We start from the raw sequence: 14,104 nt of genomic DNA, 5'->3' as shown, positions 1-14,104 counted from the left end.
CAGCAGAAATCCCAGCACCAAAGGAGTCAAACTACTGCATGTTCCACAGCAAAAAGCTATCCCTGGGCCTTGGCTTCCAGCTGACATGACATTCCTCACTGATTCTCCCAAGCCAGTCATGCTGGGAAGACTCCCCTGTCCTGCCAGTCCAGGATGGGCAGGGTGCAGCAGTCTGCACTAGCACATCTGTTCTGCATGCCACCACAAGCACCAGAGCCTGGCTGAGAGCCCACAGCAGGACAGTCTGCCAGAGCTGGGGGACGGCTGCAGCCATCTGCCCATCCCTCCTGCCACCAGCCGCTCAGCACTATGTGACACAGGGACATGCCACTCCAATGGCACATTGGCCTGGGCACATGGGCTGAGGCGATGAGGCACAGCTCCATGCATTTTGGGGGGCCAAGCTGACAGGATGCCCCATGAGAGACTACTAGCTATGAATGTGAACAGAATCTCTCTGTCATGAGTAGAAGGCAGCCTTGTTTCAAGCTCCTCTTTAGTACACTGACCCTGGGGAAACCAGCTGCCCATCCAGCCCACAAGTGAAGAGACTGTGCCAGCCTCTGTATGCAGACCCACCTGGCTGCCCCACTATGCTAAATAGTGTGGCCCACTCTCCCAGGAGAAGAGTGTTTGGCCCAGTGGGGTGACAGGGCTTGGGCAGAGCCACACAGGGACTTCCCAGGCTGGGCATTTGCACCCCAGCCCAGTCAGACCCAACAGCCATTGTGTCACCAAGCAATTTATGCTGGAATGTCAGCTGCTGGGAGGAGAAAAGGAGGCCCCTGGCCTTTTCAGACACTCACCTTGGACCTTTGTCCCACAGCCTCGACGCCTGCACTCTCGTACCAAACACTGCTGAGGTCAGAGATCAGCAGGATATAGCCAGTATCCCTGAAGCACACTTTGGCAAGGAAAGTGGACTCGCCAAAGCGAACAGAAGCCCAGGGCTGGGTCAGGAGGCTGCTTTCCAGCTCCTCGGAGCTCTCCATCTGCAAAAGAGCAACGAGGACTCTGCCTCAACCCCCACCCAAGGCAGACCTGGTCCCGGGGGTGGCCTCACAGGGACCGTCAGTCCCGGCTGGCCCATTTATGACTGACAGCACAGAAGTGAGGATACTCAGCCAGCTCTGGTCTCACATGCAAGCAGCAGAGCTGGGGCATGTGTTTTGAGCTTGCTGCAGGGCAGGTCCTGCCGCAGCTCACAATAAGCACCCCAGATGCTCCAGCAGGAACTGCTGCCTCCCCGGCTGATCCGCTGCTGGCTGGATTTAATACGGCAAGACCTCTGCCCCCAAAGGAGCGCTGGGGCTGCCCCACCGGCCCCGGGCGGGCGGCTGGGCGCTGCACCCTCCTGGGGCTGCGGCATCCCATCCCCGCGCTCCCGGCGAGCCGCGCCGTGCCCGCCGGCAGCGACACGGCACAGAGCCGGCGGCCACCGCTGCTTCCCGCTCCTCCCTGCGGCGGGCTCCAGCCCCCCAAACACCCGGGGTGCCCGCGGGCTCAGCGGGGCCGCAGCGTTACCCGGGGCAGCAGGGGCACGGCCGGGCGCAGAGGCGCGGGCTCGGAGCGGCGCCGGGCCGGAGGCCGGGCAGACTACGGCTCCCGGCATGCCGCTCTCTTCCGCGGCGGCGGGCCGGGGCACGCCGGGATGGGCGGCTCCTTGCGCTGCCGTCCCTGCCTCACGGCCCCCGGGAGCCGCTGGGGTTCCCGTGCGTGCCCGTAAGGACACGAACAGAGCTGCCGTGTCCCTCATGCAGCGAGGCCATGCAGGCCGGGCCCACAAACTGCTCCTGATGCGCTGCCCCGAGTCTCCCACTGACACTCTGCACGCACCCCTCCTCTCACCCCTGTCCCCAGCACGCAGGCTGCAGCCGCCTCCCTGGGCAGTGACAGGAGAGCACGGTCAGCACACGGGGTTTGGATCCTTACGAGAGTAGGCAAGAACTTTGCAGTGCAGGACAGACTAGCTTGCATGATCGGGTTTGGGCTGCAGGAACCAGCTGGACTTCAGGCACAGCTGAAATTTAGGGTCAGGTGGGGATGCTGTTTGGATGAGGATGAGCTGTGCGTTATCCTGCTGTGTACAGCTGTGGGGGTCACAGCGAGCTGGGGAAAGAGAGCTCACACCCAGGGATCTGCACACACAGTGCCACCTCATCCCTCCCACCCTGCATCCACCTTCGGGTGTTTCAGCTTGGGACCAGGTGGAGGGAGATGTTCTACTTCAGGGAAATCCCCTAGTGGGTATTTATATGGTGAGCACTACTGGGACTATCTGACTGCAGGTGAAAGGGTGTTCATTGTTTGGGAAACTGAGCCGAGTTGCACCACGAGCCTGGAGCAGCCTGGAGTGCCAGAGATGTATACCTGGTGGTATATACCCCAGGTAAATCCCATCTGGAAAGAAAACTCATGGAAAAGGCAAAGTTGGTTGAAGGTTTTTATATTTCGCTCTCAAGCAGGAAAATTAGGTTTGTGTTAGGAGGGTGGAAGCTCAGGTTCCTCCAGTCCTCGAGGGCTTCAGAAATGAGGAGAAAGTGGCTCACAAGCTGCCTGGAGGACACAGCCCTGTTTTCACATGAGGCACCCCCAGATGACAGGGTCAGGCCACAGAGTGCCATGCAGGCATGTCTGTCTGGCTTGGCCTGATTGCTGGCTGCAGCTCCCCAGAGCTGGGTTTGGGGAGCAGGTGTGTCCCTTCCCCCGGGCCAGCAGTCCCCTCCTCAGTGGCACAGCTGCCCTCCTCCTCTTCCTCACTCCTCGGGCAGAGGAAGCAGCACGGAAAGGCTTTGCAGGAAGATGGCAGCAGCCTCCTTAGCCCAGCAGGGAGCCTGTAGGCTCGGCTGGCTTCCCCTCTCTCTCCATAGGGGTGACAGTCACCAGCTCTGGCTTTCCATGGCTGCTCAGAAAGCAGCCCTCGTTCCTCCAGTGTTCCTGAAAGCAGGAAAGTAGGCAGTGAAATGGAAGCCCCTTCCTCCTAGCCCACACCAGCACTCTCAGTAGGACTGCCCAGAGGCAGAGCTGGTGGTTTGCCCCATGGACAGATCCAGTCCTTAGAGCAGGGCATATGCAGAGCACCTAGGGCAGCCCCTCACCTGAGACCGTGTTCTCCAGAAAAAATGACAAGAAGCCAGTTAAGAAGACAGGGACCATAAGCAGGGAGAGGAAGAGGAGGTCCAGTGGCACCCAGCCTGCAGGGACAGTGCCAGAATCAGCCAGGAGGCCCCAGCCCAGCCAAGGAAAAGGGGCATGAGCATCCATGGCAGAATGGGGCATTGAAGAGACAGCTGCCTGCTGCCATGAGCTGACCCAGCCTCCCAGAACACTGGAGATGTGTGGTCACCATGCCACGGGACTCAAGGCTTTGCCTTGCCTGGGGAATGTCCCTCGTACCTGTGGCCAGGGGAGCCAGAGCCGTGCCGAACCACCGCGGTACCAGCAGTGCCATGAACATGGCAAAGCCAACAATGAAGATGTTCCTCCCTGAGTCAATGTCTGTGTACTGGAAGTAGGAGATCCCCGTGCCCACAGCCACGGCGTAGGTTACACAAAGCACCCCTCCTGCGAGGGGCAGGAGTCAGGAGGTGCCAGGCAGGCTGCAGGTGCTGCAGCAAGGGGCAGGGCGGGGTACCCACCGTGAACTGCCAGTGGGACATGGGTGAGGAGCCCTGCCAGCCTCGGGGACGTGCCCAGCACCATGCACACCAGGGCGCTTACTTGCACTGAGCGGCGAGAGCCAGCCTGGGAAGGAGGAGTGGGAAAGTGAGGATGGATAGCATCACCCCCTGCTCTGTCTCCCGCCCCCTTCTGCTACACACACCTAACCTTTCCCAGAGCTGGCTCGGTGACAGCCTGGCAATTACAAGTCCCACACACCTGCTCGACTGCCTCCCCATCCCTTGCCAACCCGATTCCCCTCCTTTGGCATACCTGCGTGAAGCCAGTGGCACAGGTGTTGGCAATGCTGGAGGCCGTGCCCCCTGCGGTGCCCAGCAGTCCCGCCAGGAGGCTGCCCAGCCCTTCCATGCAAAGCCCCCGGTTGCAGGCGTGAGGGGGCAGCCGGGGCACTCGCAGCAGCCTCCCACACAGCACGTAGCAGCCCACAGAGTTCATGCTACAGCCGACGGCCATGGCCATGCCCACTGCCAGCGCCCGGGGCGTGAGCAGCGGCCACCTCCACGCTCCTGCAGTGGAGGGAAAAGGGACAGTGATAGAAATCCTGTCCAAACGTGGATGCTGCACTCAGCCCTGCTGCCCCCTACCTGCATAGGGGATGTGGATCCAAGGGGCATTGGAAGTGCTGTTGGCCCAGGACAGCTGTGCCATGGTCACATCCAGTGATTCCCAGGGAATGTGGAAGTAGCTGAGGATGGCACAGAGGAGGCAGACACCAGCAAATGGGAGCAGTACCTGCAAAGCAAAAGGGGACCCTAGCAGGGGACCCTCCTCCCCTGCCTGCCCTGGCTAGCACCCCATCCTTGTCCTGTCACATCTCCCAAGGAGTCGTGCCACATCTCCCCTTACCCCTGCAGGAAGCATCCCAAGCTGTTCTGCTCCAACACCCTAGGTCTCCCAATGCTTCCCCAGAAGTATCCATGGGAGCTGCACCAGAGCTCTTCATGCCTGCCTGTGCTCCAGGTCTCACCTAACCCCACACCAAAGAGGCAGGCTTGGAGAGAGAAGCCTGGTGACAGTGAAGAGACAAACCACAGTACCGAGAATGTGCGCAGGGTGGGAACTGAATGCTCTGTGGAGCCCTCCCAAGCATGGGGCCAGGCACAGAAGGGCAGGCGACAGGACCGCAGGTGCTGGGAGAAGGTGACAGCGAGGAGCATGAGCCTAGGAGAGTGAGCACAGGTCACCACACAGCATCACAGTCAGTGATGGGTCCCCAAATGTGCACCGTGCACTGCAGGGGTGCCCCATCCCTGTCCTGCTGGTGAAAGAAAGGCTCAGTAGCTGCCCACCACTGCAGTCCCTGGGCTCACATACAGCAGTGCTACTCCCCAGTTAGTGGAGCAGAAGAAAGCAGCTTCCTTGTACGCAGACAGCCCGATGATGGAGAGGCTGGGGGCCAGGACCATGGGCCCGCAGTGCCGCACTGCCCACCCACACACGCCAGACACTCCCAGTGCCAACTGAATCAGCCCAGAGATCAGCACTGCTCCAGAGACCTGCAGGAGGAAAGGATGGGCCTGTGGGGCAGGATGCACAGAGAGCAGTCCAACACCTTCCCTTGGCCACATTCCCACCACCCCAGCAGCAGGGAACAAGCGCTTGTTTCATGTGTTCTGCTCACCCCAAGCAGAGAAAAACATATATGTGGACATGCATCATGATCCCCATTGCCTTCACAACTCTCTTCATGGCAAATCCCAGGAAAAGAGACTGGGGGTACAGGGATATGGGTGACGAGTGGAAAGCTGATGGAGCAGGATAGGGACCCCCATTTCAGCACAGGAGCACCCACCTCTTGCAGTGAGTCAGCCCAGCTCCCTGTGTCTCTGCAATGAGGTACAAGGCATGTACTGGCCATGGCTGTGCCTGGAAGGGAATTTTGGAAGGATGGGATACACATGGATCCTGGGCTCCGGAGCTGTGCCCAAGAGGGTGCAGTAGGGTGACTGCTGGCTACAGAAGGGAAAGTGTGCCAGCATGTCCATCTCCATAAGCCCTGGCCCTGGGGAAGTGACCAGATACGTTGCAAGTGCACTCAGGAGTGAGTAGGGTGCTGTGCACCATCACCAGAAGGGCCAGCAGGCAGGACCCTTTGCTACCCCTCATCCCTACTCCACCTGCCAGGCACCTCATCATTGCCATCCCCCTGGCACCAGCATGGCCCAGGCCCCAAGGGACACAGGCTCCAGGGCTGTGCTTACCATTCCTGTCTGTGCTGGCACCAGGGGACAGGTGGGAGCTCAGCACCATGGCAGGGACCAAGTACTCAAAGGATGGGATTTGAACCAGTGGCAACCTGAGGAAGGGGACAAGAACGGCACATTAGGAAGGAAGGACAGGGAAGGGAACTGGGTTGCTCCAAGAGCCCAGGCTGCCAGAGGAACAGGGGTGGGAAGGGAAGCAGATAAGAACCCCAGAGTGGCAGGAGGTTACTCCATATTTTACATGTGCCCTAGTACAACCCAAGTGACAGCACATGGAGTGGATACAGAGGTCAGAGGCTTTGCTGAATCCCATACCCAGCCTGTGTGGGCAGCACAGGCATCAGATGGTCTGAAGGAGCTGTGTATGATGTTGGAGCAAGGCAGCGAAGAGCTAGAGGGAAAGTTTTTCTAGAGGTGTGTGTGAGAGGGAGGGAACATCCGTGACAACTGTGCAGAGATGTAGTGCAAAGGTTTTCCTTGTGCCCCTTCCCACTTCCCTTCTCACCTGCTCCCCAGGGTGGTCTGCAGCAGGGTGGAGACGCCGCAGGCAAAGAGGCTTCGTGCCAGCAGCTTGCTGGTGGTCTGGGCATGAGGCGGCTCCTGGGGCAGGGTGGGCAGCAGGAGGAGATGGAAGATGCAGAGCAAGGACGTTTGCACAGCCAGGTGCTGTGCAGGGAAGACATGGAGCAGTCACAACTCCTTGCAGCACCCAGAGCTGCAGCTCCCTATGCCCAGGCCCCCTGAGAGGGTGGATGCCCACTGACACCACCTGGGTAGCACTCACTACTGCCCACACACTGACCAGAGCCCTACACACCCTTTGTCTGGCAGGATGCAGCCCCTGCCCTGCAATGTGAGAGGATCCAGCCCTCTCCTCATCATCCCATCTCTCTGGCTGCTCACCATGGTCCCCCCTTACCTGAAGGGCTAAGCAGCAGCTCATCACCCAGGAGCACACCTTCTGGGAGGAGCACGATGTGAGCAAGGGGCTCCCAGCTCCAGGTGCTCTGCCACGGCCCCCATTCATGCTGCTGCCTTCCCCACACCGCTCCCAATTTTCGGTGCAGAGGGTGGGCTGGCTCCCACCCCTAAGAGCTCCTCCTAAATCCTCACATGGCTGAACTTCCACCTTCTGCAGGAGCTGCCCCAGGGTTAGCCATTAACTTGAGTTGGTTAGTAATCTGCCCTTGTGGCCAGGAATGCAAGTGTCACCCTGGTTTGTCACCATGAGGGCCAGGTGACAGGCAGCCACAAGCAGGCCAACTACCCACAGCCTGGGGCCCATCAGTGCCTGTGGGCAAGCACTGGGAAGGCCACAGCCTTGACACCTCTTCCTCCATGTGCTTACACTACTCCCACCAGCAGCATCCTCCAGCTTCAGTATGCCCTGCTCATGCTTGTTTCACCCCAGTATCTGCAGGGGCATCTGCTGCCCTCGTGGACCAGCCTGGGCTCTAGTGGGGGTCTATTTTACAGGAGAGTACTGAATCCTGCCACTGGACAAGGATGCCAGGGACAGAAGCTGCCTGCTTGGCTGGAAAGGGATGCTCGTGTTTTTGTCACGGGGCAGAGGTGGCTGTGTCAGTGACCTGGTCAAGCCCTTGCTGCTCAAGGCTCACTCATTAACAGGTAAGACTTTGGAGAGCAAAGAGCAGTGAAGAGAACATGCATTCCCTGCATTCCCAAGGATGGGGATCCTCCTCTCCTGTTGTCCCTGCCTGCACCAGACCTGATATCCCTCATGTCAGGAGAGAGACTGCAGGACAGGCCTTGCAGGTCACCTGGGCTCACTGGCAGCACCTAGGATTTGTCGTGCACAGCAGCTCCAGGAGCAGGCACAGCTGCATGGATGTGGCTCCACTCTGGGGCAGACATGCTGCCAGCATGGAGCAGCTCAACAGGATGAGGCAGGCACACAGCAAGAACTACTTTTATTGGAAGAGAGTTGCATCTACAAAAGAGTGAAAAACAGGTGTAAAATCCACAGTAAAAAGAAGGGGCACGATGAGCTGGCCTGGTCAGCAAGACAGGGTGCCTTCTTCCCACTCTGAGGAGCAGTCAGGCACTATTTTCTCACAGACACAGACAGCTGGGGTTTGGGATGGGGTCACAGAGCACCCCAGATTCAAAACATCCAACACAAGCAGGATAAGGAAGTTCAGCCCTAAGCACACTTCATCCCCACCAAGCCCAGCAGGGCACAGCCACATCAGGGTACCTGCTTGGTGTCACTCTTGCAAGTTCCAAGAAGTGCCCTAACATCCCCCAAATGTAAATACTGCTATGACCAGCCAGCTAACTCCCACCTCCTTCAACCTCCTCTCCCCTACCCCAGGCATCTCAGCTTCTCACTGGGGTCACTGCCTTAGCCTCTCCACCCTGCACACACAGTCCCAGCCTCCAACATCCCATATGCCACCTGTGTCCAACACCACTCACTACAGGAAGAGGTCCAATACCCCCTTTGCACAAGCACCCCAGCCCAAAGGTGACCCATATTTACCCTCCAGCTATTGAGTTCCCACCCCAGCAAGCCAGCTCTATGCCAACCTGTCCCAGCAGCCCCAAGTGAAGAATATCCCTGCCCTAGGTGGGGGGACACAAGTGCTGGTTTGAAAGTAATGCAGGGGCCTTCAGCCTCCTGCAGTTCCAGGGATCAGGGGTCCCAGAAGTGTAAGGAAGTGAGTTGTGCCACACTAGAAGGGAAGGGGAACGGGGCTGCTGTTCTATACTCCTAGCTGGGAAAAATGAAGCTCTTGATTCTACTGAGATCCATTGCAGTATGCAAGAAGCACTGCTTCAGCCCCAGGGGGTCCAGCCAGTCCTCACGGTTGGGGGCTGCATCCCACGTGGGGCCTGCAGTGGCTGAGCAAGCATGGCAGTGGAGCACCGGAGGAGCCGGGAGCACGGCGAGTCCAAAAGGGCCAGGCTGGCTGGGGGCTGCAGCAGGGCTGGTACGGTTGGATCTCTCACAGGCAGTGGGCACTTTCCGGAAAGGACCTTGTGGGAGGCGCCTGTGCTGGGCTAGATCAGGTGCCTTTGGGTAGGACAGGGCCGTCATCACGCTGCTCCACAGGTAGAGTGCAGTCGCCGTGACACCTCCACGATGGGGCTCCTTGGTCGTCTCATTCTCCTCCAGGCAACGGGTGCAGCTGGCTGAGGAGACATTGGGCAGCTCGGGCTGGGGTTGGCCAGGGGCTGGGGCTGGCTGGGCATCCAGCTGGCAGCTCCCTTTCTCAGGGAACAGCACAGGCCGGGGGGCTGCAGTGCTGACACTCCTCATGCACACAGACCGGTGCACCACCGTGATGGAGGCGAAGATGGCTGCGAAGCCCGTCAGGTACACCACACCCAGGAGGCAGGCCAGCTAGGGAGAAGACAAATGTTAGCCCAGACATCCCCAGCAGCACCCCCAACAGCCAGGATGCAGCATGGCCACGATCAACCCAGCAACCGTGACAGGAAAAAGCATCACCAGCTCCAAGGCTGGATGCCGAGAGCAGGCAGCCACACTGCTACAGTGAGCAGCACACAGCCTGCCCAAAGCTGGGCCTAAATATCACAGACCAAAATGCCCAGCTAAAAGCTGACAGTTCCTGTTCAAAACCCTAGCTGGTACCCAGTTGCCTCCATGCCACCACAACTTATGGGGCTATGGTCTAGCACAGGGCACTACCCAGCACGGGGCTGCAGTGCCTCAGGCAGTGCAGCTGCAAATCAGCATCTTCTGACAGCTTCCCTTTTCAACAGAGAATAAACCAAGGTGCTGCTTTCAGTGGAAAAGAGAATCCTGCTCCAAATCCACAGCCTGCTGGGTCCCATGTTCGTGCAATTAGCTGCTCTCCTATGCCTTTACCTTCACCACTTGCTGGTAGAACTGGCCCAGCACATGCTGCCACATGGACTGCTCCATGAGGACACACAGATCTGTGTAGGTGAACCAGCCACGCCACATGCCCTGTTTTTCAGCCACACTGCAACGAAAAAAAAAAAGCTTGGAGAAGACCCTGCTTAAGTTCTGTACAAGGAGAGCAGGACTACCTCCAAGAAGGGGCAGAACCAGGCTGCAACACAAGATAAAGGGATGACCCCCACCCTGGACACCTACCGTCCTTCCAGCCAGCTCAGCACTTCAAACAGCTCCCGAGGATCTGTGTAGAGACTCCAGTCCTGCCGGGACAGCAGTTAAAGGTCAGTGCAGTCAGGGCAGGGCACCCAGACACATCTTTATCTATCCCTTCATGGGAGCATGTGGAAGAAAAACAGAAATCCAGACTCCCCTCCACGTCTCTTTTCCCCTGCTCTATGAAACAGTTGGCAGCAGTTACAGTTTCACTTACAATGGCGCTCAGGAAGTTCATCTCCAGTGTGTTCATGGTCTGGACATCCACCTTCCCTGCTGCTCCCCACTCGTCGTTGAACACCTCCTCTTCCTCACCTTCATCATACAGATACTTACTTGCAACCATCTAAAAGTAGCACAAAGGACAGGATTTCAGCCTCCCCTGTACTCACTTCCCGCCAGCCCAGTTACTCCCCTGCCCACTGCTCACCATGGAGATCAGGAAGAGGTCTGAAGAGGAGATCTGCTGGAGGTATTCAGGGTTGCGGTGCCGGAGCCTCTCAATGTAAACCAGTGCCAACATCATGGAGCAGGGCGAGATGCAAGCTTCCCTGTAGGACAGGACAAGAACCAATGCTACAAACATCCCAGGCACCAGGACACAACTTGGCTGCTCCCTCCCCATGCAGACAGTAGGAAGGTTTAGCAAATTGCTAGACAGATCACAGCCTTGCCAGCTCTGTGCCAGTTGTCCTGAGCTGCAGCAACAGAAAGTGCCAGGGATGCAGGGTGGAGAGCAGAAAGCCCTGGTTTCTGTTCCCAGGCACAGCCAGCTCCAAACTGAGCAGCCCTGTCTGCCACAAGGCATGCTGCAAGAGCTCAGCTGCCAAGAGGAGACTCCAGGTTCAAATCTGGCTACCCTGGGAGCTGCAGATCCAGCCAGTACAAACTCCCAGTAACAAGAGCACATATGCACCCCAAAGAGCAGGATAAACTCGAAGCCGGCTGTGTCAGGAAGTCACTGTGCCGGCTGTCCATGCCTCCAGCTTCTCTTTGACACTAATCAGGCCTAGGCACAAAGCCAGTGGCTGGCCCAGGAGACAAAGTGAGTCACAGGTAAGACCAGAGCTCCAAGTTCTGACACAAGACATGAAGGGACAGGTTTTGCTTCTTACCGAGATACATGAGACACATATTTCTTCTGGAGTCTGCGGATAGGACTGGGAGCCACTTTCTGCAGCAACTCCACAGCAATATCTAGGACCGAAAAGCACCAAAAGAGTTAGTCCAGTGTGGTCCAGCCCATGCCCTCCTCTCCCCTTCTCCCTACAAGCCCATCAGGTCTTGGTGTTTGCTCAGCCCTTCAAGTTTAGGTTAAACTATGAGGCCTTATGAGAGGTCAGGAACAAGTGAGGAACAAACATGCAGGGCAGGCAAATCACAGCAGGAAGAGGATGTGAGTGACCAAGGCCCTGCGGCAGTGCAGATCAGCAGGTCTGTGTCACAGGGAACCCCCAGCAGTCAGCTGCAGAGGAACATCCTGCCCTCACCCTGCAGGACCCCAGACAGCCCTTCTGGAGGCCTTCTTGCTGATGTCACAGCACATCTTGATGGTCCTTTGCTCCCCTCCAACCACCAGCATCTTCCCCCTCCAGATCTCCCCAGCATGGCTCCAGCTTACCCTACACCACCCTGGGATGGAGTAGGAGGTATCCATGTGAGCAGGGGCCTGAAGGACTAAAGGTATCAAAGCACTGATACGGTGTAACTGCAGCCCAGCCTGCTTCCCCTGCACTCAGGGACATGCCCCAGCAATCAAGCACAGACACTGATGTATGCTGTGGCTCCAGCAGCTCCCATCTCACTTCCCTACACAACAGGACCAGGTGGAGCATCCCAAGCAGCACTACAGTGTGATGCTAGACAAGAAGTGCTTTAGACAGGAAACTTCAACTCCTTTTTTGTTTCTGAGCCCTTGTCTGACAGAATTGAGAGGAGAGTCTGTCTCAGCAGCCTTGCATTTCCAGCTACCAGGGGCAGCACCACTGCACCCCTCCTTTCTACATCTCTCCAGCAACTAAGAGAATGCCTGTACTGACATGAGTGATTTGCCCAAAGAGCAGCCACCAAGCTCAGAAACCACGGCTCTGAGGAACTTCCCTACACCATCCAGCCCACACCACTCCTGGGACGTGCAGCCAGGCAGACACAGCTCCAGCCACCCACTGGCTGTGCCCAGCCTCTCCCACTGCTGCTCTCTGCCCTTCCAGGCCACCACTGTGCCACCACAGAGGCAGCACCAACATCCCAAGTGATCCCTACAAGCTCGTCCTGATACAAAACCAAATTCTTCAGCCCACAAATCCAACTCACAACAGTGGCCTGTCCTAGAGGGAATGGACAGCAGCTGATGAGTTTCCCATCTCACAGCACAGCACACTGAGTGTGGTTACTGTTCTTCTGTCTCCAAAGGAACAAATTCATATTTCAACTTCTCTCCTCAGACAGGGCCACGCTGCCTTCTGCAACCAGCCTCCAATATCAAAGACATTTTCCTGCTATTCCACTCTCCCAACAAGCCTCTATCTTGTTTGAGAACAGTGCCATAAACTTGCCATGTAGCAATGACAGATATCATAGTCCTGGGTCCCATTTTTTGAAAGCAGCTGGTGAAGGAAGGCTGTAAAAGCAGATCAGCCCATGGACACATTCTCCATGTGCCACTTTTACCCCCAGCTGCTGGAACCACAGCATTTCCTGAATGCAAGGCAAGCCTTAGAGTTAATAGCCCCCAACAGTTTTCCTGCTTGACTGTACCCTTTGAACTTTCATCCATGGAACAGTCCCACCCCGGTGTAATGTCAGCCTTGAGCCTCCCTCACACTGCTTGTGCTGGAATTCGTGACACCCTGCAGTGCCCAGGCAGCTGGCTGCTCAGCCTGGGTCTGCCCTGGCACCACAGGCTCAGCATCCTCCTCCTCACCAAGGCACATCACACACAGCCCCCTGGCAACTTCAGACCATTTCCCCAGCAAGCAGCTCATGGAAATGCTGAGAAATCCACACAGTGAAGGCCCTCTACCAAACCACTGCATGTCCTTTTTTCATTCCTCTCCACCATCTCCTGCACAAGCTCCTCAGCCTTACCGCAGCCTTGTTCTTCTGCCCCCCAAAACACTGCTCAACTGACAGGCACACACACAAAAAAAAAAAAAAAAGAAAAAAAAAAAAAAGAAGTGATTCAGACAAACACAGCAAGAACTTGTCACCTTGGTGCTCACAACTAGAAGTTGAACAAAACCCTGAGTGTTTTGCAGAGCATAAACAATTACCTAAGACAGCTCTCAGCAAGAACAAGCTCACAACCTGCTCTGCCAAGGAATTCACAAGCAATGTAAAGGACTTTATACACCAGGATAACAATGTCAAAAATGCAGTAACAGCCAGACGGGGCAACAAAACAGAGAACAGAAACCATGAGGCTCTGGCATCCTGCCCTGCTGTGTTGTACTGAGCGGGAAAGGCTGGCCAGGGGTGGGATTTGGCGCTGGGGACGAAGCAGGTGACCTACTGGTCTCGGCCCCTTGGGCTACTTCCAACCCCTTTGACTCAGCATTACCATCTGGGGACAACCAGCAACCCACCTGCCACAGGGCTGGAGAGATTATCCAGGCTGCAGTCTTTGTCCCAGCCATAATAGAGCCGCTTCCGCACCCTCTCGCTCAGCTGCTGGTGCCTGGGCAGGAACTGAGGGCAGACAGGAACGTGAGGAAGGCCAGAGCGCTCCTCAGCTCAGCCCGCAGCCCGGCTCAGGGCCGCGCCGGGCCGGGCCGTGCGCCCACACGGGCTCCGCGGGAGCGCCCCGAGGCCTGCTAACAGCGGGACACTCACCGTGAACTCCTGGAACCCACTGAGGGAGAAGGCGCCCTCCTCGTCCAGCAGCAGCTCGTCCAGCTCCATCCTGCCCGCTCGCAGGGCAGGGGCTGACAGATCCCCTCCGGCTCCGAGGCCGAGGCCCGGTGCAGCGTCGGGAGCGGAGCGCTCCGAGCCGCTCCCAGCCGGACCGCCGCCGCCCGCCCTTCCGCCCTTCCTGTTCCGGCGCGGGGGCGCGGCCGGTCCCCGCCCCTGCCGCCGCCGGGCGCACGCGCGGCCGGTG

General features: G+C 57.7%; 3 protein-coding genes across 4 annotated transcripts in view; all 3 read right to left on the bottom strand.

The window, feature by feature from the left end:
- NHEJ1 (non-homologous end joining factor 1) overlaps positions 1–1,621 on the bottom strand; it is a 43,055-nt gene extending 41,434 nt beyond the window's left edge. Inside the window, exons 1-2 of the mRNA XM_039697896.1 lie at positions 1,525–1,621; positions 807–992 (exon numbers count right to left, since the gene is read on the bottom strand). Of these exons, the coding sequence (XP_039553830.1) occupies positions 807–992 (186 nt within the window). The 5' untranslated portion in view covers positions 1,525–1,621. The remainder of the gene's footprint in view (positions 1–806; positions 993–1,524) is intronic.
- An 817-nt stretch (positions 1,622–2,438) lies between these two features.
- SLC23A3 (solute carrier family 23 member 3) lies at positions 2,439–7,643 on the bottom strand. Of its 2 annotated transcripts, none has more exons than XM_039697547.1 (12): positions 6,805–7,643; positions 6,391–6,551; positions 5,883–5,977; positions 5,474–5,547; positions 4,996–5,177; positions 4,719–4,842; positions 4,266–4,413; positions 3,934–4,187; positions 3,639–3,744; positions 3,397–3,564; positions 3,099–3,194; positions 2,439–2,937 (listed from the first exon to the last, which is right to left on the bottom strand). In XM_039697547.1, exons 1-12 carry the CDS (start codon positions 6,910–6,912, stop codon positions 2,606–2,608), a joined length of 1,848 nt encoding a protein of 615 aa, XP_039553481.1. In that variant the 5' UTR covers positions 6,913–7,643; the 3' UTR covers positions 2,439–2,605. The 2 variants fall into 2 exon arrangements, with proteins under 2 accessions (XP_039553481.1, XP_039553491.1); XM_039697557.1 differs by having other exon boundaries at positions 6,391–6,485.
- Positions 7,644–7,799: 156 nt separating this feature from the next.
- Positions 7,800–14,098, bottom strand: CNPPD1 (cyclin Pas1/PHO80 domain containing 1). Its single transcript, XM_039697647.1, has 8 exons — positions 13,840–14,098; positions 13,593–13,695; positions 11,124–11,205; positions 10,439–10,559; positions 10,226–10,354; positions 9,994–10,055; positions 9,742–9,859; positions 7,800–9,252 (listed from the first exon to the last, which is right to left on the bottom strand). Exons 1-8 carry the CDS (start codon positions 13,906–13,908, stop codon positions 8,620–8,622), a joined length of 1,317 nt encoding a protein of 438 aa, XP_039553581.1. The 5' UTR covers positions 13,909–14,098; the 3' UTR covers positions 7,800–8,619.
- Positions 14,099–14,104: the final 6 nt, after the last annotated feature.

Source organism: Passer montanus, unplaced genomic scaffold (genome assembly GCF_014805655.1).
Source record: "Passer montanus isolate IOZ18808 unplaced genomic scaffold, ASM1480565v1 scaffold1, whole genome shotgun sequence".
NCBI classification, from domain to species: Eukaryota; Metazoa; Chordata; class Aves; order Passeriformes; family Passeridae; genus Passer; species Passer montanus.
The sequence above is the reverse complement of the archived record's forward strand: the minus strand, read 5'-3'. Positions and strand labels throughout refer to the sequence as shown.